At 38.8% G+C, this 25,256-nt stretch overlaps 1 protein-coding gene across 9 annotated transcripts in view; it reads right to left on the reverse strand.

Moving 5' to 3' along the window:
• Positions 1 to 474: 474 nt before the first annotated feature.
• The window catches only part of RBMS3 (RNA binding motif single stranded interacting protein 3), a gene marked incomplete at its 3' end in the record, with an annotated part of 632,486 nt that continues 607,704 nt past the window's right edge, over positions 475 to 25,256 (reverse strand). For 5 of the 9 annotated variants that reach the window (XM_079795310.1, XM_079795314.1, XM_079795312.1 and 2 more), the window contains 2 exons: positions 23,116 to 23,243; positions 475 to 7,007 (listed from right to left, as the gene is read on the reverse strand). In XM_079795310.1, the coding sequence (XP_079651436.1) occupies positions 7,001 to 7,007; positions 23,116 to 23,243 (135 nt within the window). Of the gene's footprint in view, positions 7,008 to 23,111; positions 23,244 to 25,256 lie in introns of those variants that run through there. The other 4 variants (XM_079795316.1, XM_079795311.1, XM_079795315.1 and 1 more) reach the window with 1 other exon arrangement.

Below are 25,256 nucleotides of genomic sequence, written 5' to 3' on the forward strand. Positions count from 1 at the left end.
ATAGCTTGAGAAATGGACACGTCTGAATTTGGTTGACCTGGAATTTAATTCTTGCAGGGGTAAAAACCACATGTTTTTAGTATTACATATAACTATCTTCTGGCCTTCACACAAGAGGTACCAAGTAGCAGGTAGATGTTAGACATGTTTGGATATAGGAGCTGAATGATGGCCAAATCTTGACGCCTAAAAAGTGGAAAGAGTGTACAAGATCCTAGAAAGATCTAAATGGTCTAGTCCCCACCCCCACCCCACCTCCAAATAGTGATTTCCTCATGTCTCCTTGCATGAACAGAATGCTCCCTCCTCTCTCACTTTTTGTTTCCATGGGTTGTTCTTTCTTTGAGGAATTCTGTAGGAAGCAGCAGTATAAATAATATTTTAATATGTATCGACATTGCTCCCTCCCACCAGTCCCTTCCCCAACCTATCTCTGGGAAAGTGAAGAACACAATGGCCCTATTTGGTTGATTTTATTTCCATTTTTTATTGAAAGCTTCATCAAATAAAACAGAAGTTTAAACCTAACATCCACTGATCTACAGAAAGCCCAAGGATTGGGGAAATGGTAGCTAGTTTGACTGTGGTACAGATGAAAATATTAAAAATAAAACCAGAAACACCATAGAATTACAGAACTTTCCATGACAGAGACAGCAGTACAAAATGCTCTTAAATTAAGTTCAAAATTAAATGATGATCTAGAAGTTCCATGAAGTCAAATATGGCCTGAAACAAGGGTTTTAATAGAAGCTGTCCCATTTTTTTAAAAAGAAACTGAATATTTCATAGCAAGAACACTTTCACCTATATATTTTTGAATTAATATTCCAATTCTTCTTTTAAGGAAATGAAAGCATTGATTTCCAGAATGGTGAAAACTTTTTCAAGTGTGTCTTTGAAATAGTATTTACAGTTCCTGAAAAGTATGGAATAACTCCTTTTTTATATATGAGGGAATAACACTTAGGGAGGACAGAGCATCTTTCTTAATAATCTAAGACCAGAGGGCCTAAAATTCAAAGTGTAACAGTAAAGTTACACTTTGGACACTATTTAAATTTGAAATGATTATTTAAATAAATCCACTGGAGTGTCAAGGTCATTCAGCCTTAACACAGTAATGCAAAGTAAAAAACAAAAAAACAAAAGAATGATTTTTTTGTGTGTGTGTGAAAGATTTAAGATCGGGATAAGTGTGTATTTAACTAAGAGCGATTATATTTTCATAAATGAATTTTGAGTTGACCTTTTCTACTGGTTCAAGTTTTAAAGGTGAATGAAACTGAAACAGCGTTCTTTTGAGGGAAGCCAAATTCTTGGCTACAGTTTTGTTGTATGTTTTTTTTTCTTCTTTTCTTTATGTTCTGCAAGAATACAGTCAACTCTCAATTATTTGTGGTGGATGGGAAAGGGACACCATGGGTAATAAAAGAAATCAATGCTATATAATGCTCTGACATTAATTTTTACAAATGATTTCAAACTCCTTCAATAAACCAATACTTAACAAAGAGCAAAATAGACTAATTTGAATTTTATTTCCAATTGTTTCTTTTTCTACCCTCAGGGTGGCATGTTAAAAAAACAAAAAAAAACAAAAAAAATACTCGAGCCCCAAGTCCTAATAGTTGAAAAGAAAATATAAAAGAAATGCACAAAGTAGATAATTAGCCCTTCAAAAATTGAGAGTGATTGTATTTCTGCAAGATTTGGTCATGGGGTGGTTATTAACTGGAGCGAATAAAATGGAAGGAAAGTGTGACTCAGTGGTCTAGTCCCTAGTGCTTCTTCCTGCAGGTTCCAAGCTTGATCTCACCTCTGCTTCATCTTTAACGCTTCTGAGTGAAAGAAGCATTTCTTGAAACATCACTTTTCCTCCCCAAAATACAAAGAAGTGAATATTGAGAAGCCATTCATCCTTTGTGTGCGTGTGTGTGCGTGTGTGTGTGTGTGTGTGTGCGTGTGTGTGTGTGTGAGAGAGAGAGAGAGAGAGAGAGAGAGAGAATGAGAATGAATATGTAGAAATAAAAGAGGTCAACAATCTGGGGTGAGTTCCCTACCCTGTATCATAAACGATTTTGGGGGCCACTCAGGGATCTTACATTTAGCTTTTGTATTTTCCTGAACTATGTCATCTACAAAGGACAGCCATGACCAAGAGCATTTGGATGAAAAGACTAATTACCTATTTAAATATATTTGGTGAAAATTGTTAAATTTGTTAGACTCAACTGTCCTCCACTGCCACAGTGGATGTCATTTGTAAAATGAATTGATTCATTAATGAAATGCCACTATCACTCTGCCACAGGAAGGGGATAGTGTACAGAATCAATGAGCCTGCGTCAATTACATCAGTCCCTCTGATTGCAGTGAGAGGCTGTCAGTCCCAGTGAGCTCCAAATTTGGAAGCATGCCAGCCACAATAACGCAAACAAAATCTCATCCTTTACTCCCTACTGTGGACAAGATAATACAGATCAAGGTCTCCATGACATGTTTTAACTTTATTTTGAAGTGACCCTCAAAAGTGCTGAATGTTGTACTGCACATACATAAATATTATCCTTTCGTTTGCTTTTATATCACATGAAAACATTTATCACTGAAACCCACTTAAGAATTTTTCTCTGCTTATCAGCTCATCTGCAATGGTTTGTGTGCTCAAATGAAGCATGAGACTCAATTGTCAATGTATTTTTAGTCTCCTACTAACATTATAATCTGTCTAGACAGCACATTGAAACTTCTCAATCGTGAAGAAGACTGCAAAAGTCCTATTTAAATAAAATCTCACTTTTCACTAATGGAGATTTTAGACCACTGTAAAAGGTACATAGGTATTTAATGGCATCCCAATTATTCAAATCAAGTGTTTTTGGGAAAAAAAACAGAAGTATTTTTTTGGGGGGTCATACATGAATGGAAAATAATTTTAAAGCAGTGTTGCAAAAGATTGATGTATTCTGTAGATACAGTGAACTTCCGATTTCATCTATCCACCTGCTGCTCTCAGCCTTCCTGCTCTAAGATGAGTGCTTTTAACATCGTATAGCTTTTCATTAGAAAAGGTTGAAGGTGAGTCTTATATGCTGTCAAGTGTGGCAGATCCATTAAGGTCACAGGAAGAATTGATTCAAGTGAAGCATGGAGACAACACCTGAACAATTGAAATCTACCAGGGAAACAAACTAACCCTGACCAAACGAGTCAGATAGAGGATTTTTTTTTTTTTTAGATTATGTCACTTGCAATATTCAAGACATGGCAATGTTCAAGGGCAATCATCAGCCCCTGCCAGCATCACACTGAGTTCCCATAGGGTCCATGTCGTCTTCAGGAGACCTGGCCATGCACTGAGGAGCCCCCAGTCACTAGGCATACTTGGCCACCCCTGACAATACCTTATCATTATTTAAAACAAAAATAAAACAACCATACTCCTTCAGTGTTCTTGTTTACTAGAGTTTGGATGAGATAGTGTTTATCCCATTTGGATTCTGGCTTTAGTTTGTTTTCTAATGTTTAGGTTAAGTGTTGGCGATTAAAATTGAAAGGAAAAATTGAACACCGAAATAAATGCTTGAAAACTTGGTGAACTAGAATACTTTAAAAAAAAAAAAAAGATTACAGACCTAAATAGGATCAAAATATCCAACATAACTAGTGTGGATTAAATTAGGATTCTGATGTTTGCATATATTGAACATAGATTTTGGGTTGTTTTATTTTTAATACAATGTAATGCTGCTTACCTGTTGATGCTTCCCGCCCCCACCCCTCCCCAGACATGACTCTTAAAAAACAATTATTAGGTAAGATGACAGATGCAAGTTTGAATGTGTGCCATTTTTTCCTTCTTTTTTGACTTGAAAGAAGATATTTTATAGAATGGCATGATATAAAAAATCCAAACACAAAACACACATGGATACATAAAATTATAGGTAATTTCCTTGTGCCTGAAGTGGCTTAAAAAAATGAGATCATTGAAATTTCATAGTTGAAAAAAATGTTTCTGAATGTATAAATAAAGCAGTAGTTTTGAATAGAAACAGGAAGTTACCTAGGCACATTCATCAGCCACATGGTAGCTACCTCTTAGCCTCATTTTTGGTTGTGTAAATGAGACTTTCTTTGTATCACATTAATTTTTTTTTTTACAGAAACAAAAGAAAGCATGTTGGTTTCATATTCAAATGAATTATGCCCAGGATAATCCTTATTTATACAAAGAGTTCAGAGAGTGAAAAAAAAGAAAGAGAAAATACAGTTCCCATACATGTTTGCTTATACCCCCTGAAACGTAGGGGCCCACTTCTCAAAGATAAAACTTAAGTGCCACCGTTAAAAAACAGGAGAGGCTGAAGGATGGAACAGAAGGAAGTAGAAAACTAAGATTCTCTCTAAAGCATGGAAAACCATAAGGATGGGTGTGACCAGTTCGAATTTCTCTGTAGCATGTTACGTTTTCTTGGATATATTTTTGCCTCTAATTTGATCACAAAGATATGAAGTCACTCTCTAAATTTGAGTTTCCAATACATGGTGTTGCAAATAAGAGAACCAGGTCTATTTCAACACTAGGCTTCTGTTTGTAGGTCATAAATAGTGAAATATGGACACTTTCATGTAAGTCAAACTCATTACCCATGTTGATATAATGGAAAAAAGATTTATCTTTTAATAGTTTTTAAAAGCCAACTCTGCTTTCTTTTACAGTGCACTTAATGCATTTCCCTCTTCTGGACCAAGACAGGTTCCTATGACTTAGTTTGTGAAAAGAGTTTCACTTAAATTCTAATGATTCATTCAAAAAGCAATTCTAGGGCATGGTCCAATTAACAAAGTTTCATTGTCCTTAGTTTCAGGTAAAACAGTATAGGTTGAATATGGGTTTCATGAACCAAATATGCAGGGATGTTTGTTTCAATTTAATTCACTTTAGAGAAAGCTTTGCATCAGTCTCAATGCAAATATATCTCCTTTGGCTTTAATGATTGATCAAACCCAATTGTTTTGGTTCTTATTAATATAAATCATAATTTCTTGATTGTCAACTAGCATTTTAAAAGCTTACCTAAATTCCACTAATAGAATCCTCAATCTTATTGGTCCTACTTGTCTCAGAGAGTTAAACTGAAATAGAAAGGTCTATTTTGTCTTTCTTCTGACAACACCAAGATATGAAAATATAATGAAAAAAAGGCAAAAAGAAGATATTCCTTCCCCACTGCAGAATCAAGGTGCTTATTCATTGTGGATGATGACAAAGACTAAGGTGCAAAGACAAAATCAAGAGGTGTTGGAATTGAGAAGGAAGACTATTGTTACTAATACAATGAGACCTTTCAGGAGACCACTCACCACTTAACAGAATATCACTATGCTTTTTTTTTTTTTTTTTTGGACAAGTGACCCTTCAGACCAGGTTCAGAAAGTGTCTTTCGTTCAAAATTCACAAAAAGAAATTTCAACCCGTTAAAGTGTCTTCGCTTACTGGTGGCCATCCGTATAGGTTTCACTATTCAAGGGAGCTAGCAAGGAACTGGAAAAGCTCATGGAATTGAAAGCCATTTGGCTCTATCAGTTGGTATCCAGAACTCTTCATGCTGAAACTGCTGAACACAGCAGGTGCAAGCTTCTACTAACAACAAATGTTAAAAATAAATTTTTTTTGCAGTATGTAAAACACCAGTGGAAGGTAGTTTAAACACAAAAAGTAAGAACTGGTCCGGCCATGTAGGTCAAATAAAATTTTTTAACGAAAAGTAAAGAAAAACGACCTCTATCTTCTGGACTGCAATAGGGTGCCACTTCATCTTTGGTATAAAATAGGCCATCCATAGGCTGAATTTGATCACAACTAGGAAAGACTACAGAAATTGTCAACAATTTCTCTATCTATTGCTTTTTTTTGTTTTTTTGTTTTTGTTTTGTTTTGCACTTTTGACCATAAGCTCCTATCTACTTAAGTTTTTTTTGTGTTGTTTTTTTTTTAATGCTCTTAAGCTAGGTTTTGCAATGTGACAAGCAAAGCTGACTAAAAACTTTGTAAAGCTCATAAAAAAGACTGCAGATAAAAAGCACTAATGCTTTTGCTAGCAATCACGCTTTGTAAATTAAAAAAATCTGCATTCTGCCCCCCAAACACGCATTATTTCTAATGCAGTTGTTTTTTAAACCAACCTTAATAACTTTACCATAAAATGTTTTAGCCTTCTAGAATGGGTCAACACTTAAGACAAAGTTCATGAAAAGTCCCAGCATTTTTCCATTTCTCGCAGTTGCCATGGTTTCTTTTATCAACAAATTTTCTTCAAATGAAGAAAAACATTTTCTTTTAAACTGTACAGTTTTTTCACCCTAAAAACTCAGAGTCTTAAGCTTCTGTACCAGTTAAAGCTGGCACAATATTTCAATTCTTTCTTGATTTTTTTAACAAGACGTTGACAGCTTGCCTCGAGAGCCTTTGACGTCCTTAAAATTAAGGCAATTAAGATTCAAGATAAACCTTACCTAAATATTTCTAAGAAAATTAAAAAACAACCCACATTTAAACAAGAAGGAAAAAAAAAAAAAAGAGTAGCTTAATTACCGAGGAAGACAATTTCTTTCCATTTCTGCTTGCCCACCTCTTGACATCCGATTTTCTGTTAAAAAGAAAAAAAAATCTATCTACACCTTCAGGTCAATTCTGACTTCAAATGTTCTTCCAGATCAAATGTCAGCCTTCCATGTTTTGTTTTTGTTGTTTTTCCTCTTCTGGGATTTTTTTTTTTTTTACTTTAAAAAATGGCAAAAAAATAAACTGTCAGACCACATGAAGGACCCATTTGCACAGCACACAAAACGCTTTGTTTTCATTGGGTAAAGTACAAAATTAAAAAAGAAAAAAGCATTCCATTGACGCCTGTGCAAACTGGAAGCCAACTTCTTGTTCAATGAAGTCTCTTCATTCAAGGCAAAGTTTCGGACGGACATTCTTCAGTCTTGTTTATGGTCTGTGAAAACAATTGAATAAGAGTGGTTATGACATCAAAGCAACTTTGAAATCTCCTTCTATGCTCTTTTCCAGTGAGACCTCTTAAAAGATACCAAGCTCTTTAAAAATAAGTCACCAGTGAAGTTGTAAAAGCATTTTGGGCCAATTCAAGTGTCCAATTCTGCCACTTTCACACGAATATATATTTGAGCCAGAAAGTGTGTTCACATTAAATAACAAGGCTTATATTATAGGTCAAGAATATCTTTCAATTTGAAAGTCGTAAATATTACAAATATACCCAGATAAAAAATACTCTCTTGGGGAATGGAATCTATTTTTTGTTGCCTGGCTTGGGTTGTAGCTCTCCCAGAAATTCTTTAAGGAATTCTATCCCTTCAGAACTTCCACGGGATTCATCATTCACTGTCAACAAATGAGTGAGTCTCTACTATATACTAAGATAAAGCAATGGATTGTATGCTGTCCATGGTGTTCACCAAGTATGTTCACATTAGCCTATTGTCCCAGGTAACTAAGTAAGGCAGTTAAGAGGGCGTAGAGTTTTGTTCACTTTCCCTCTTCTCCTTCTCTTGTTCCTTGCTCATTTATCTCATCAAGATGTCAAATCCCGCCCCCCACCACCAATTCATTATTTATTTAATTTATTCAAAGTTATCTAATTAATAATAAATTTGGGGGTAAGTTCTAGTTGATTCCAGTGTGATTTCTACTAGTTGCTACACTGTAATTAAACTGACATTTAACAATGATTTTATTCATTTCTGTTGTCCACTACAGAAAACACAGACATCTTTAACTGGAAACACTTAAAACCAGTTATCGGAAACGTGATCCTAAAGCAGCTCCTTCACAAAATATATCTCGAAACTTCACATCAGTTGATCACGGCAAACCCAAAGATAAAAGAGACAATCTGTGGCCATCTGCCCAAAGTACTTCATCTGCACTATTTACCAAAGGTAGGTTGGTAACACCAGAACTGTTACCAATTTTTTTTAATTAAAAAAATTACTATGTCTTTTGAAATTTTACCAATTTCTTGAACGTTTCAAATTTTTTGTGAGAACAACATGAAATTTTTTTTTCTGTCACTGTTCACAACTTAATGGCATCTTGGCAGTTTCATAACTTCCTAGCGTTAACCAATGCATAGGTCCCTGATGTGGGAAATCTGGCTCTGAGTTGACATTTTCTAGTGTCACCCTAGTTACCTCCCTTTGCTCTTTATTCCACATCATCTTGCTGCTGGATTCTTTACAGAGCAGTCAGCCCTCCTGAAGCCTGTGCTGCTAGCAAAGTAGCTCAATTCTAGCTGCCTTCCACATGTTCAGTTAATCCATGGGGAATTCATTCAACCTTTCACGATAAATGGCAGTGTAGAATGCTCTACTTCTTTTTAAAAACAATCTATTTACTTATTTTAAGAATCTTTATTGTTGAAAGTATTACATATGTCCCGTTTTTCCTCCCATTGACCCCTTATAGCCCACCACCACCCTATTGTCAGTGTCCATGGGATATGCATATATACATACAAGTTCTTTGGTTGATCTCTTCCCACCCTCCCCCACTGTCCCTCTGAGATTTGATAGTCTGTTCCATGCAACTATGTCTCTGGACCTGTTTTGTTCAACAGGTTATTTTGTTCATTAGATTCCATATATGAGTGAGATCATGTGATACTTGTCTTTCTTTGACTGGCTTATTTCACTTAGCATGATACTTTCCAGGTCCCTCCATGTTGTCTCAAAGGTAAGAGATCCTTCTTTTTTACTGATGCATAGTATTCCATGGTATAAATGTACCACAGTTTGTTTATATCTTCCTGATGGGCACTTGGGCTGTTTCCAGATCTTAGCTATTGCAAATTGTGCTGCTATGAACTAGGGGTACATACATTATTTCTGATTGGTGTTTTGAGTCTCTTAGGATATATTCCTAGAAATGGGATCACTGGGTCAGATGGCAGCTCCATATTTAATTTTTTGAGGAAACTCCATACTGTTTTCCACAGTGGCTGCACCAGTCTCCATTCCCACCAGCAAAGTACTAGGGTTCCCTTCTCTCCACATACTTGCCAGCACTTGTTATTTGTTGATTTGTTAATTGTAGCCATTCTGACAGGTGTGAGGTGACTTCATTGTTTTAATTTGCATCTCTCTGATGATCAGTGACTGAGCATTTTTTCTTAGGTCTCTTGGCCATCTGTATGTCCACTTTGGAGAATGTCTATTTAGGTCATTTGCCCATTTTTTAATTGTATTGTTTTCCTTTTGTTCAGTTGTATGAGTTCCTTATATATTTTGGATATTAACCCTTTATCAGATGTATCATTACCAAATGTGTTCTCCCATACTTTGGGATCTCTTTTCATTTTGTTGGTTTCTTTTGCTGTGCAGAAGCTTTTTATTTTTATGTAGTCCCATTTATTTATTTTCTCCTTAGTTTCCTTTGTCTAGGAGATGTATTGGTAACATATTGCTACAAGAGATGTCTGAGATTTTGCTGTGTATGGTTTCTTCTAGGATTTTTATGGTTTCACGTCTTAAATTTAAGTCTTTTATCCATTTTGAATATTTTTGTGTATGGTGTAAGTTGGTGATCTAGTTTCATTTTTTTGCATGTATCTGTCCAATGTGCTTCTTTCTCAAGATTGCTGTGGCTATTCGGGGTCTTTTTTGGTTCTATATAAAATTTTGGAGTATTTTTTTAGATCTGTGAAATATGCCATTGGTAATTTAATAGGGATTGCATTGAATCTATAGATTGCTTTGGGTAGTATGTACATTTTAATGATGTTAATTGTATCAATTCATGAACACAGTATATTCTACATGTTTATATCTATATCTTCCTCTGTCTCTCTCTTTTTTTTTTAACATCCTATAGTTTGCAGAATGCAAGTATTTTACCTCATTGGTTAAGTTTATTCCTAGGTATCTTAATTTTTTTTGTTGCTATGGTAAATTGTATTATTTGTTTAGTTTCTCTTTCTGAGAATTTATTATTGGTGTATAAAAAAGCCATAGATTTCTGGGTGTATCCTGCTACATTGCTGTATTCTTTTTATTAAATCTAGTAGTTTTTTGGTGGAGTCTTTAGGTTTTTCTATGTACAATATGTCATCTGTGAATAATGACAGTTTTACTTCCGCTTTTCTAATGTGAATGCCTTTTATTTCTTGTCTGATCACTATGGCCAGGACTTCCAGCACTATGTCAAACAGGAGTGGTAAAATGGACATCCCTGACTTGTTTCTGTTCTTAGGGAAAATAGTCGTAGTTTTTGCCCACTGAGTATGATGTTGGCTGTAGGTTTGTCATATATGGCCTTTAGTATGTTGAGGTATGATCCCTCTATTCCCACTTTACTGAGAGTTTTTATCAAAAATAGGTGTTGGATTTTGTCGAGTGCTTTTTCTGCACCGATTGATATGATCATGTGATTTTTGTCTTTCATTTGTTTATGTGATGTATCACGTTTATTGATGGGTGAATATTGTACCAGCCTTGCATCCCTGGAATAAATCCCACTTGGTTTTGGTCTATGATCTTATTAATATATTGCTGGATCCAATTTGCTAATATTTTGTTGAAGATTTTAGCATCTATGTTCTTCAGGGATATCGGCCTGTAGTTCTTTTTCTTTGTAGTGTCTTTAGCTGGCTTTGGAATTAGGTTAATGTTGGCCTCATAAAAAGAGCTTGCAAGTATTCCTTCCTCTTGGATTTTTTTGGAATAGTTTGAGGAGGACAGGTGTTAGTTCTTCTTTGAATGTTTGATTAAAACTCACTTGTCCGGACCAGGCCTTTTATTTGCTGGGAGTTTTTTGATTACTGCTTCAGTTTCCTCAATTGTTATTGGTCTATTCAGGTTTTCTTATTCTTCTGATTCGGTTTTGAAAGATTGTATTTTTGTAGGAATTTGTCCATTTCTCCCACATTGTCCATCTTGTTGGCATAATTGTTCCTTCACTGCTTTTGTTTATAATCTTAATTATTTGGGTTCTCTTTCTTTGATGAACCTTTAGCCAGACTCATCAAGAAACAATCTTGTTTATTTTTTCAAAGAACCAGCTGTTGGTTTAATATTTTGTATGTTGTTTTTTTTTTTAGTCTGTCGTTTATTTCTGCTCTAATCTTTACTATTTCCTTCCTTCTACTTACTCTGGGCTTTTCTTGTTCTCTTTCTATACCTTTAAGTTGTAGGGTTAAATAGTTTATTATTAATTTTTGTTTTTTGAGATAGGCCTGTAGTGCTATAAGCTTCCCTTTCAGGACTTTTGCTGTGTCCCATTGGCTTTGATTGTTGTGCATTAATTTTCGTTTGTTTTCAGGAAGTTTTTTATTTCTTGATCTCATTGGTAACCCATTCATTGTTTAATATCATGCTATTTAGCCTCCATATGTTTTACTGTAGTTGATTTCTAATTTCTTTCTATTGTGATCTGAGAAGATTCTTGATATGATTTCAATCTTCTTGAATTTATAGACTTGTTTTGTGTCCTAACATGTGGTCTATCTTTGAGAATGACCCATGTGCACTTGAGACTAATGTACATTCTGCAACTTTGGGGTGAAATGTTCTATAAATGTCAATTAAGTCCATCTGATCCAGTGTGTCATTTAGAGTCACTGTTTCCTTGTTAATTTTTTGTCTGGAAGAAGATTTCAAATTATTGAGGGCAGGGACATTATATATGTGTGTGTGTGTGTGTGTTTTAAATATATTTTATTGATTTGAGAGAGAGAATCATTGATTGGATGGCTCCTGCATGCCCCCTACTGGGGATCGAGCCTGCAACCCAGGCATGTGCCCTTGGCCAGAATCAAACCTGGGACCCTTCAGTCCGCAGGCCGATGCTCTATGCATTGAGCCAAACCAGCTAGGGCTCAGGGACTATATTTTATTTTTACTTTATACCTTCTAGAAGTCTGGCAGAGTGGTGTGCACATAATAGGTGTTTAATGCCTAGACAAATGTCACTTTTACTATATGCCACTTTGCCTAGCCCAGTCCAAATAATGTTTTTTGTGCTGCTCCATCTGTATTGCAGGGTGGAACTCCTCTTACTCTTAGCTTTCCACCCACAGATTAGAATTTTGCTAAATAATATCGGGGTGTGCTAACAAAAGAAGAATCTTTAAACTATCTGGAAGTCATATGTATGTAGGTGAAGGCCTCTTCCCTTAGTGCTTTGCAGGTTCTTCTGATGCCCAGTTGCTTAATTTAGTAGAGGAATCTCAGGGATATTGGATATGGTTTTACCGGTTCACCTTACAGATGCATGGCTGAAGGACCACAGTGGGGCTAAGTTCCAGCCATTAGTCTGTTCCCCAACCTATGTATGCTGGTGCAGGGGTGCATTCAACCCAAGCAAGCGGGCCTTATTCAAATTGACAAAAAAGCCCTCAACCATGATTTAAACTATATGCCAATTAGCCTGGAATGACCCAGAGGGGTTGCTTTTCCTAATTTGCAAAATGCCCTCATATGAATCTGCTGTGGCTCTTAGAATCTGGATTAACTTGTACCTAGAATCATGTAAGGAAAACGACTAGTTGGTAAATTGAATATAGCCATTTTTAACCAATAGGTTAAGTCTCTAGGAATACATTTTTTCTGAGTTATGCAATTAAAATACTCATAATAGCAGCAACAATAAGGGAAATTTTAGTAGTAGTAGTTATGGAACCAAGGTGTATATTTGATCTCTCTCTATACCTTTGCAAAGTGTAGATTTACTCCATTTATCTCTAGAAACCTATCTTGCATGGTTTTGTGATTTAGTTTATTTTTTGCATCTATACTTTACTCCTACTCCCACCTTCAAATCCGGTATTATTATACATCAAGCAGAAAATGCCTGAGACAGCACGAATCTCTATAAGAGCTGCTCAATGAACAGTGTCTTCCTCAATGGACTACACATATCTAGAACTCCCTCACAGCTCAGGTATGTCATGCGCACAGGTCCTGAAGCATCCATATTTATAAGCTAGGCTGGAGCTATTGCCAAGTTTTATAACCCTACACAAATGCTTCTAATAGCCCTCTCCCATCACTTACTTGATCCTTCAAGTAATCTCATTGCTACCTGAAAACAAATGAGGAGAAATAAATAATTGTACTTTACATTTTCATGGTTGCTAGCTGAAGCTTGAAGGGGGAAAGTGTTGCTATTTATTAGTACCTTCTCTGTCCCAGGTAAAGTGTGAAAATGCATATTTAAAGTAATTATGGATTGTACTGATATCCATAAAAACAGGTTTCTAAAGGCTGTGATCATTATAAAAAAGAATGCTTTAAGTTGAACAGTGAGATTGCTTTAGAAAGAAAAGTGATTGCAACTTAAAAAGAGATGTTCTTGTGAATGAAATCATGGGTATGAACATTACTTGCAAACTCTCAAGTTCTGTGCAAACAGAATGGATTATTACTCACACGCTTAAAGGACATGTAAGCATGGTAGTCAAGGATGTCATTTACACATCATTAATATACTTACAATATGTAGGGAATTGGTGTTCATGACAGTTCAGTCAGCCAGAGAAGAATTGAAGCATAAGAGACCATGCAGTACTGGGGTTGAGATAAGAGCCTTCTAAGGTTAGTGTGGGTGTTGGAAGACTAGGAGTTTGAATTTAAGACCACAGTCATTTTGAACCCTCTCATCCTCCAACTCCTCCCCCCCGCTCCCCGCCCAATACACACACACAAATACACTGAGTGGCCAGATTATTATGATCTCTGAACGCATAATAATCTGGCCACTCAGTGTATATCCTATATAATAAAAGGCTAATATGCAAATTGTCCCCTCGACCAGGAGTTCCACCAGCAGGCAGGCTGGCCAACCGCCCATGTCCCCTCCCCCTGTCCAGGCTGGCCGGACCCCACCCATGCATGAATTCATGCACCGGGCCTCTAATATATATATTAGAGGTCAGATTATTATGAGTGGCCAGATTATTATGCGTTCAGAGATCATAATAATCTGGCCACTCAGTGTAAGAAAAAGTAGTGGCTATATTAGGAAGTAGAAAAACATAACTTAGAATTATAGACTTTTAGAGCAGGAAGAAGTCTTAGAGATTATCTAATAATGTAATAGAGATTATCTAATAATATAATATCCCCCCCGTGTCATTCCTGACAGATTAGCCTTACATGATGCCATGTGAAAAGAGGTCCAGAGTTTAGGAAAAAATTACATACTAGACTTCCACTTCGGGTTACCCATAGGCAAACCATGCATGTGATTAGGGCACCAGCAATGAAGGGTATCCAATAAAAAAAAAAGTTTCAATCTTTTAAATTAGTATCAATATCATCATCCTGTGGACAAAAAAACAACACACACCACTTTAAATTCTTTAATAATCTAAAATGTTAAAACAAATAATAACTCTTAGAATTCCAAAGGAGGAGGGCAGGGCACACTTATCTTTCAGGAAGTAAAACATTTGAAATCTTTGGCTTTCTAGAAGGTCACAGCCATTAGCATGTTAATAGCTCTGAAGAGAACTGCAATTAAGAAAGCCTTTCACTTAGGTTAAAGCTGTGTTTCCCAACACTGCTTCTGGCCGCCCCTCCCCACCCCAACTTCAGGGAATGGTGGTTAAGCCTCCCTAGGTGCCAGAGATCTAATTTACCCTCTTTGGAGAACAATCTAATCTCTCACTTTAAGAGGAAAAGGAAGCTCCAAAGGGCTGAGTGACAACTAGTCAGTGGCAAAGATGGCATTTGAATCAAGGGCTTGGGATTTTGCATATTAGAATCTAATGCTGCTGGAAAGATGCCTACTTGTTTTTAAGATTTCCTATATAGCACAAAGAAAAACAACTTGGGCAGGACCTGGAATTTCCATGGAACTTCCAAATAAACCACAGGTATCTTTTTTTTACCTTTTGGGATTAGAATTCAAAGTCCCTTTTGCAGTAATCTCTTTTAACAATGGGGGGAAAAAAGCATGAATTACAAATGTGAAGACCTGTGTTTTTGTGTGTGGTTTTTTTTTTAGCTTGGAAAGTAGAATTTGGAATATTAAAATATTTGCTGACATAGATCCCAAATATAACCTCTTTGTTCATATGTATATCATTTATATTTCTCAGGCTTTTATCCTGCTGGCCTTCTGCTGTGATGTCTCTAATTTACTTTAGAATAATTTTGGTATGTAGTAGACATTATGGTGTTAAACATGTGTGATGGGTTAAACTACTTTTCAGGGGCGCTCAACTACCCTCATCAGAATTTCACACCCCACAGGAGGTCAGCCGCCCTTTAATAAGAAAGGCTAGGGATTTGTACTAGCACTTTAAACTATCCATATCTCAATTAACATAATGATTGTTAGAAATGGGTTGCCTGATGAAAGTAAGGGCATGGCAATTAGCCTAATGATGATGGAAATAAGCTGCCGTTTGTGAAATTTGGAGTACTCAAGATAACGTGGGTTGTCAAAAATATTTTAGAAATACTCATCACTCTTACATGAAAAGATACAGTTTTGCAGAGAAATTTGTAGCCCATAACTTTAGGGGTTTTGTTTGTGACTTGATCTTGAAACAAGGCTGTTAGAGAGATTTTGGTGGCCTTTATAAGGATAATATAGAATCTAACCTTTCTATGCCTTCTTTCTAAGGAATGCTTCCTTAATAAATGCCTCTGTGGGTGCTCTTGCATCTCTGAACATTTCCCTGGTGATGGTTATATAGTAGAAAGAACCCAGGTGTTTGCATGACCCAAATGCTTAGGCTCAATTCCCAGTGTCCTCCTTGAATGGTTCTGAAGAACCTCATGTCTTACCATGACACAGGTCAGCCTCCCTTGGCTGCGAATGGATAGCATCACATTAAATCTCTTCCTTTTAGGAAATTTCACAAGTGACTGTCCTCCGCTTATTTATTGGACTTAGGATACTCCTCTTTGTTTCCATTCAATATTTTATTGTTTTGTTGCTATAGCAAGTCAAAAGCTCCAAGCATTTTGTAGCTGTTAGGCCTGATCAAATAATTGAATCAACATCCCCTCCCCTGGGAACTGACCTTTAGACCACTTCAAGACCCACATTCCCATTCCCTTAGACCCGTGGTTGGCAAACTGCGGCTCGCGAGCCACTTGTGGCTCTTTGGCCCCTTGAGTGTGGCTCTTCCACAAAATACCACCGTCTGGGCGAGTCTATTTTGAAGAAGTGGCGTTAGAAGTTTAAGTTGAAAAAATTTGGCTCTCAAAAGAAATTTCAATCGTTGTACTGTTGATATTTGGCTCTGTTGACTAATGAGTTTGCCGACCACTGCCTTAGATGCCATTCTACTTGCCAGACCATTATCCTTCCTCTCTGGGCCTTTCTAGCATCCGGGCCCACCCAGAGAATTCTCCACTTACAGGCCTTTAACATCTCTGACTCCCTGTCCATGACTGCTGGTGCCATTTTGAGGCTCAGCCCATCTAGTTTTCCAGATGACTTAATGAATTCCTAATTCTTTACCCCTTTCAGCCTTGTGCGTTCCTCCTTTGGCGACCCCGAGTGTGCTATTCTGAGAGTAGCAGGCAGCAGCAGCTCGACCTGGGTTAACCTTGGAATCCTACTGGGGTTACAGGACCTCCCGAACCAGCCAAGGTGGATGCAGGATCCGGGACCTCTCTTTCCCATTGCTGACTCCACACTCAACACCAGCTCAGTTCATCTCTGGTAAGTGACAACTGGATCACCCTTCCAGGTTTCTGATTTGCCATCTCAGACAAAAGACCTAGCACTAGGCCCCAAATCCTCTCCAGTCCGGCCTCAGCCCTGGCACCAGGTCCCACAGTCTTCCTCATTGCGGGGGACGCCCGCCACGTGGATCAGGCTGTCTTCCTCTCTCGGGAGGCTGACTAGAAGGTAGCAACCCCCTCCCTCTAGTTTAGCTCCCCAGGGAGTCTCCCTTGGCTGCTTACCTCCTCTTCCTAATTTACCCATGGGGAATTCTTTTTCGGTCCCCACCCCTCCCCCCCAAAAAACACTGGGATGTCTCTGTGGGAATCTTAACATGCTTGGCCTTTCCACAGAGGTCTGGCCAAAGCGCCCTGTCCACAATCTAAATTACTTATACTGGCCTGAGAATAGAACGTAAGATTTTAACATTCTCTGGGACTTAGGGGATCTCTGACCATTTTTCATTGCGGTGACAGAAATTGTCTATGTCCAGGCCTTCTTTACACATTGTAATCGTCCTTCTCTCAGTCAAACTTGCTCTACTTATCAAATCCTACTTCTCCACTCAAAGCTCCCTTCTGCCAACCCTGGGCCTTCTGATTCGTCCTTCCTGACCTGTCAGGTCCCTCAGACCCTCCCTTCAACCTTTCCACTCACTCGATTCTCAGTTCCCCATTGGGTCCCCTGAACCCACCTTCTTATGTCCCTCCTCTGACTAGACACCCCCTCCCTCCATCTATGAGCTCCACCACTTCCTCCACCCCCTCGACCTCCTTACCTCTGAGAGGTGGCTGGGGCTGAGGGTATTGTGTGGGTACACATCCCATTTTCCATGTCTGACCTCGCACAGATTGGGATGCGTCTTGGGTCTTTTTCCACTGACCCGACCATGTTTACCAAGAAATTTGAGGACCTGACCCAGTCCTTTGACCTGGCATGACATCTATGTCCTCCTCTCTCACCCCAGAGGAGAAGGAGCACACCTGGCTAGCAGCTCAGGACCATGCCGATGCCCTCCACAATGTGGGACATCTGAGTGGAGGTGCCCTGCAGAGGGAGGGACATGTGACAGGACACAGCAGCAAACCCAGTTGGCACTGACATAGTCCCATCTCAGGTCAGTTCAAGGGACCATCAAGTTAATTCTCCAGGGCGCTGGCTCCACAGCCATGTGATCACCTCTCTCATTGCCGGACTCAAAAAAGCTGCCCATAAGGAGGTCAACTAGGACAAACTTAATGAAATCACTCAAGGTCCTGACAAAAACACAGCTCTCTTCCTCTCCCGCCTCATGGAGGCCTTATAGAAATTTACCACCTTGGACCCCACCTTCCCTGAGGGACCCCTTCCTTCTAAACCCCCACCTTCCCTGAGGGACCCCTTCCTTCTAAACACCCATTTTATACCCCAATCAGCCCCCAACATTTGCCACAAACTTAAAAAAAATAGACACTGGTCCACAAATCCCTCAAAACTATCTCATTAACCTGGCCTTTAAGGTCTTTAATAATAGAGATGAGGAGACCCCAAAACAAAGGCGAGATCAGGCTGAGGCCCAGAAGGAGGCCTTTCAGCCCCTAGCCACCACTCTCATGAGCCCCAAATGAAATGCCTGTCCTCCAGACAATGTACGTTAGAGGCTAAGGCTCCTCTGGACCCATGCTTCAAATGCAACAAGGAAGGACACTGTGCCAAGTCCTGCCCAAGTTGTGAAAGGGAAGGCCACTTGAAATCAGGTGAGTAGCCCCTCCAAGTCGGACCTCAGCCAGTCCGACAAGGCCCCACAGACTTACATCACCAGGACAGAGCCTTGGGGAACAACTGTGGTGGCAGGTAAGCTGATCTCCTTTTTAAATGACACTGGGGCCACTTATTCTGCCCTCCTCAGTCTATTATGGGGATTGATGGATTAGTCTCACAGCCATTAGCCACCTCACATCTACACTGCATCTCACTAGACACACACCCCTTTCCCAAAGAACAACTTTCTTTATTGCAAACGTTTAATTAGCAGTTCTGCTACTATCAGAAGCAGAAGTCATGACCCCCAAACCTTAGCATGTTATCTCGAAGGAAAAATGTGTCAGTTTTAAATCCAAGCAGCCGGAGGCTGTAGTCCTAGAAGAGGCTGTGGGGCCTGCTCCCCTCTGCCTTTTCTCCAGCCTCATGTGCCTAATCGGTAGCTTAAAAGCTTGGGAGCATTTCTGGGTTAAATGATAAACTTAGATATTTAAGTTCACCTGATTTTAGCTTTTTTTAAAAAAGAAAACCTATAAAGTAGATTTTGAATTTTTAACATAATGTCTTATGCTTTGTTGAAGGTATATATTCCAATTTAATTAGAATTCTTAACTCTTAGAAACCTTAATTTTTTAATGATAACCGAAAAGTAACCAACCAGCATTTCTTAAATTGACATTTATGAACACTTTCAAGAAACATACCTTCAACAAAGCATAAGACATTATGTTAACAGTTCAAAATCTGCTTTATAGATTTTCTTTAAAAAAAAAAAGCTAAAATCAGGTGAACTTAAATATCTAAGAGTTTAAGAATTCTAATTAAATTGGCAAGAAATTGTATTGTTTTGGTAACAGAAGGTATGGGCATGCATTTTGAGGGGGAAAGTAGGTGAGGTGACATCGTAAAAAGGAAATTATATACACAGGCCAGTAATCCAGGACAAGCAGAGGGAAACTGAGATAGGATTTACTAGATGGCTGCAAACTGCTGTTTAACTATCTTCCCTAAACCCAGGACACTTAAGAGTAAGTGGTTTGCATTTTTCCTCCCCAACCAGAGGGTAAATAGCTTAAATCACCCTATTCAAGGAGACAGCAGAAGTCTAGTTAGTACCATTTGCCGACCACACCCAAGGACAAATGAAGGTAAGAGAATAAATCTCATTTTGGTATATTAGACTACAACCCTCCAAACCAATGTCTCTTTTCTTCCACCAGACCATTTGTCATAATTCCTATTGTTCTAACTTTTGCTTCAATAATACTAAAATTTATCCACCAGGTTACAAGCCCTCCTTGTACTCAGGAAATAACCTCCTTTTGTGCCCAGGTCCCTCTGAGCACCAGGTACAGAACCTCACCAGGACAGAAAACTCTGGAAGCCTAGCAAGGGGGAAGACAAGAACCTGGACATACAGGTAACCTAGCCTTCCCTTTCCTATCACTAGTCGGGCAGCTCAGACCCCTGATCTTTTCCTCCCTAAAGATAACATCTAGGCCTCGGTTGTATTTCAGCTCCAGGCCCAGAAAAGCAGCAAAACCAGACAAGTGACACTATGACAGCCACAGGACCGCTTTCCAGCCTTCACCAACCAGTCTCTTGGGGAAATCATGCTGCTGAAACCCCTCCCTCCAATCTTGAGACATCTATACAGTGTCCCAGCGACTCCAATCAAAGTCCATCCCTCTATGACCTCGCCTCCCCCTCAGCAGTAAGTAACTATGGAGAACATGACCTTCATCCCTATTCCATAAAACAAAAAGGCTAGAATGTTAGGTCTGATCAAATAATTAAATCAATATCTCCTCCCCTGGGACTGACCTTTAGGTCACAAGGAACAGTCCCTTTCAGTTAGATCACATTCCACTTGCTGAGACCATTATCCTCCCCGCCCAGAAAAAGCCCGCCTACAGTCCTTTACAATCTGACTCCTCATCCCTGGGTGCTGGCACCATTTTGAGGCTCAGCCCATCTGGTTTTCCAGATGACCTAATAAATTCATAATTATTTACCCTTTCGGTCTTGTGCATTCCTCCTTTGGTGACCCTCACAGTAGCACTGTTAAAAAGAGAAAACTGGGAATATAAACAGGACCTGTTGAATTTTTTTCTCCAGGTTTAAAGAAATGTCCGCAAGGCAATGCAAGTGGTTTTCCCATGTCACACTTTTAAAATGTTCCAGGGTGCTTTCATCTCTGTCATGTTGTAGCAATGAGCACTCCCAGTGGGACATTCTGTAACATACGGTCCTGCCTGAGTGCAAAAGAAAATTCCCTCAAACGAGGACACCCCTTGAGGACAAGGGATGGAGGACTTCTGGTCTTGATATTTATTATCTGTGGAGCGCTCTATCAACCGTAAGAATCCATGCCTCAAGGCACATAATCATGGTGCCACTAGTTTTATGAGGTCAGATTCAGACTTCCTCAAATATTTCAAGGAATAAGCTTCTTTGAATGGACTCATTATAAGGATAATTCAATCCCTCATCTTTCTCCACAAACATCTCTTCCCCCATTTTTCTCATCTGCCTGTTAGTGGCACCAATAACTCCACAGTATTGCTTGAGCTTTTAAAGTCCTGATCCCTTCTTTTCTTACTTCATTCTACCTCCCACCTCCCCACCATTATTACACTTGTCACCATCCTACTTCAGAACTCTGTTCCCTTTTGTCTGAACCATTGCAGTAATAGGACTGTCTGTTTCCAAATCCATTGTCTACCTCAACTGGACGGACACGCAAAGAAAATTCTGTTTGAGTACCTCAGTATCGCACCTGATATGAGAATCTGGGTCCGATCTGCCTTTTTAAACTAGTCTACTACTCTGCATCTATTTCTCAAAGAAATGTTCTGAGTTTTCCCACCCCGTAACCGTGATCCTTCAGTTGCCACAACCACGAAAAATTAAGTGCATTCTTCTATGACTTCCTATTTTACTTTTCAAAAGAGCCCTGTTCGTTTTCTTCCTTGCAGTCTATATGTGTAGGTCTAAATCCCATACTAGACTGTAAATCCTTGAGGGCACAGATCCTGTCTCTTAGCATAGTACCCGGCATACGATGCTACAAGTGAAACAGGGTGTGGAGGTGGATGGGGAAACTCTCACCAGAATCCATGAGAGGCAGAGCACTCGCCTCCCCATCACATCAGACAATGAAAAGGTGGGAGGACCCTGAGAAAGAGCATCTCAGTGTGGGCTGACAAGCAGGGGCAGCTAAAGCTGATTTAATCAGACAGGGAATGGAGAAGGGGTTCTGGACAATACAAGAGGGGGAACTCTCCTGAAATCCATCCTAAAATGCATATCCCTCTCTACTCAGGGTGCATTGATAACAGTCACTGAAATATAAACAAAATCATATCATTTCTTCTCTTACATCTCTCCAAAGGTTTTCTAACTCACTTAGCATAAAACTAAGAATAATCACTCAACACAAAGTCAATTATTCAAGGACACAAAGGCTGTGGAAATTCAACTTCATGGCCTACAATTCTCCCCCCTGTGGCCCTATCTCCAACACTTCAGCGTCAGGTCCCCACTCCAGATCTTTGAATTTCTGTTGGTTCTGTCTAGAATGCTTTTTCTCCAAAGCACTCCAAGATTGGCCTCTAATTAGCTTACAGACTAGGTCTATATGAGAGACCGTCCCTGATACAAATCTTAGGTATCTACGCAGTCACTTTCTACCACAAGAATCTTTTTAAGCAGTCTGCGTTGAAATTGTTTCTTTATTGATGCATTGATTCTGAGTCTACTCCTAGTAGAAAATAAACTCCAAGAGTTGGGGAACATCTGCCTCTTTCATTGGTTTTTCGCTAGCATCTACAATACTCCGTCATATAGTAGGCAATAACTGTTGATTGGGTAAATTGGAAAATGGAGACCAAAATGCAGGCTCACTAGTTTCATGTATAGTCTGGAAAAAACTCTAATATTGAGTTTTTCCAAACTATATATGACAGATCTTTTTTTAAATGGCTGCAATGTTCCTTTCTTAGTTCCAGCATTTTGGTAGTGAACCCAGGGCTTGGTCATGTGTCATGCTTTGGCCAAAAGGGCAGCAGCAAATAAGTCACAATCAGAGTTGAAAAAGGCTGGTCATGCCTGACTGATTTGGCTCAGTGGTTGAGCATGGACCTGTGAACCAGGAGGTCACCGTTCAATTCCCTGTCAGGGCATATGCCTGCATTGAGGGCTCAATTCCCAGTAGGAGACATCCAAGCAATGATACTCTCTCATTCATCATTGATATTTCTATCTCTCCCTCTTTCTTCCTCTCTGAAATCAGCAAAAATATATATTTTTAAAACGTTGCTCATTTGGGCTTCCTCCCTTTTTCTATAAATTCTGAGTCTTCCATGTGAAGAGGCCTGCTGGAAGATCAAAAATATGTGCTCAATTGCTTCCATCACTCAACCAAACACCCAGAAGCAGAGCTGCAAAAATGACCCGCAGCTGTTCCCAGATGCTTGAGCAAGTTCAGTCAACTATCCACCTGAGGCTCAAACCGCCAACCCACATAATTAGGAACTAAATAAATGCTTGTCACTAAGTTTGAGATGGTCTGTATTGCAGCAAAAGCTAACAGGTGCAACGTGAGAGAGAAAAGCCAAGATAGTTGATCTTGAGGGAAAGAGCTTAGTGTAGCTCAAACTTACTTAGACTGTTGGTAAGAATATGCAGATGCATGTTCGTTGGATGTGTCCACTGCTATCTGTTGCTGCTGACCACTGGTGTCCTGGGATGAAGGTGCCACTGTCTGGGGAGAGGTATCAGCAACAACACCCTAAGGAGGCAAATAAGAACAGAGTCTTACTGGCTTCAGCAAAGAGCCCTCTTCCAGATGGACTTCAGAGAATACCCTTCCTCCATTTGGCTTGAGGAAAATTGACTCAGTTAGGAAGCCACAATAAGTACTCAAAGGAAAACCACGGAGCATATGTGGCTGAGAGCTGAGAAATGCACCTCAGTGAGCACCCAGGGAGCCTTGCCATCATGTCCTTGGAGCAGTCAAATGGTTGGTCAGAAATCGTTTTGCTCATACTTACAACTCTTTAACCATACTTGTATGCAGCCACACTGAATGGTAATTTATTAAAAAATTCATGCAGGATTTCTACAAAACATTGTATACTCAAGCATTTTATTGGGATAGTGCACTGTACCATGTCTCTATGATCTGGCAAAGCAATGGACTCTGACCTGCATAAACATCTACATTAAAGTTTGGAATTCTTTTAAAAGAATACTGTTAAGGAGGTTTCCCTTCAGCAATTAGATTTGTTTTTGTTTTCCACAATAAGACCTGGAATTCATTTAAAGTTTTCAGATAAAGAGTCAAACAAACATCCTTAATTTTGATTTGCTCCTTTCCTCACCTTTTCATCCTCTTGATCCTCACAGATGCCCACAAGAATGAATTTCTGAAGTTGGTCTCTTTAGGGACACATATTGGTTCCCAGAGAGGCATAGGTAGTTTTACTAGGTAATTATTAGGCCTAAAAAGGCATCTGTCTGAATATGTTCGCATGGTTTCACTTATAGCCTTGAACACCTGCAGCAATATAGAGTTGCAAATGTTCTTGGTCCACTCTCTGCCACAAAAGATCCCTGAGGTCCTCAGAATCTGAAAATTCTCCCTTTATAATTTAATCTTTTTCTTCCTAATACTATTTGGTATTGTATGTGTTTTCCTGAACCTTCCACCAGTATTTAGTTGTATGGATATTGGTGAATTTTCAGTGAGTGTTTTTACATAGAAAATGAATCAATGCTTTTCCTTAGAAACATAAACTAAAAGCAATATATCAGAGTGTACTTCTATTTTTATTCATGAAAAACTTTTTTAAATCCTAGATTTAACTATAATTACATTGTTTTCAATAAGCCACACTATTGAATGTGTCTCATATTTTGTAGTCATCAAAAATGCTCAAATTCTGTAGATAACCATATACCTTTGGTGTTGGGATAGAGAAATCTGTTGTCAGCAAATATGTGGCAGAGATTTATGTTTAAATGTTCAGGTTCATAATTTTATCATGTCCTAGCTGCTTTTTGATAACTAAATATAGCAAGGCAAATGTGTTTTAATCACACATTCTTAAAATTCTGAAAATCCTATTAAAACCTGTTTAATATTAACTGACACATTCTTTGGGGCCTTACAAGTCTGGAACACATAAGAGATTTAAAAATTGGGTCTCTGTGGGTTCCTAAATTACAGGAAGTGTCCTCTTAAACTTCTGAGTAGCAGCAAACACTTGTCACACACCAAATGGATTAAAGAAGATGTGGTGTTCTTATGTATATAATGGAATATTACTCAGCCGTGAAAAAATGAAATATTGCCATCTGTGACAACATGGATGGATTGTGAGGGTACTACACGAAGTGAAAAAAGTCAGACAAAAAAGGACAAAAACCATATGATTTCACTCATGTGGGATATAAAACAAAAATAATAAACTCATAGATGCTGACAACAGATTGATGGTTACCTGAGGGAAGGGGGTGGGGGGTGGAGGAAGGGCAAATGGGTCAAATATTTGGTGACAGATGGAAACTAGACTTTTGGTGGTGAGCACCATGTAGTATATACAGATGCTGAATTATAATGTTGCACCCCTGAAACTTACATAATGTTACAAACCAATGTTACTCGATTTTTTAAAATGCCAATTCTGACTCAGGAGGTCCAGGTGGTGTCTGAGAGTTTGCAGTTTTAAACAAGCTCCCCAGTGGTGCCTGTAATGCTGGTCCCGGGGCCTCACTGAGTAACAAGGCACTGGAGTTGCAA

Source organism: Cnephaeus nilssonii (genome assembly GCF_951640355.1).
Source record: "Cnephaeus nilssonii genome assembly, chromosome: 17".
Lineage (NCBI taxonomy): Eukaryota > Metazoa > Chordata > Mammalia > Chiroptera > Vespertilionidae > Cnephaeus > Cnephaeus nilssonii.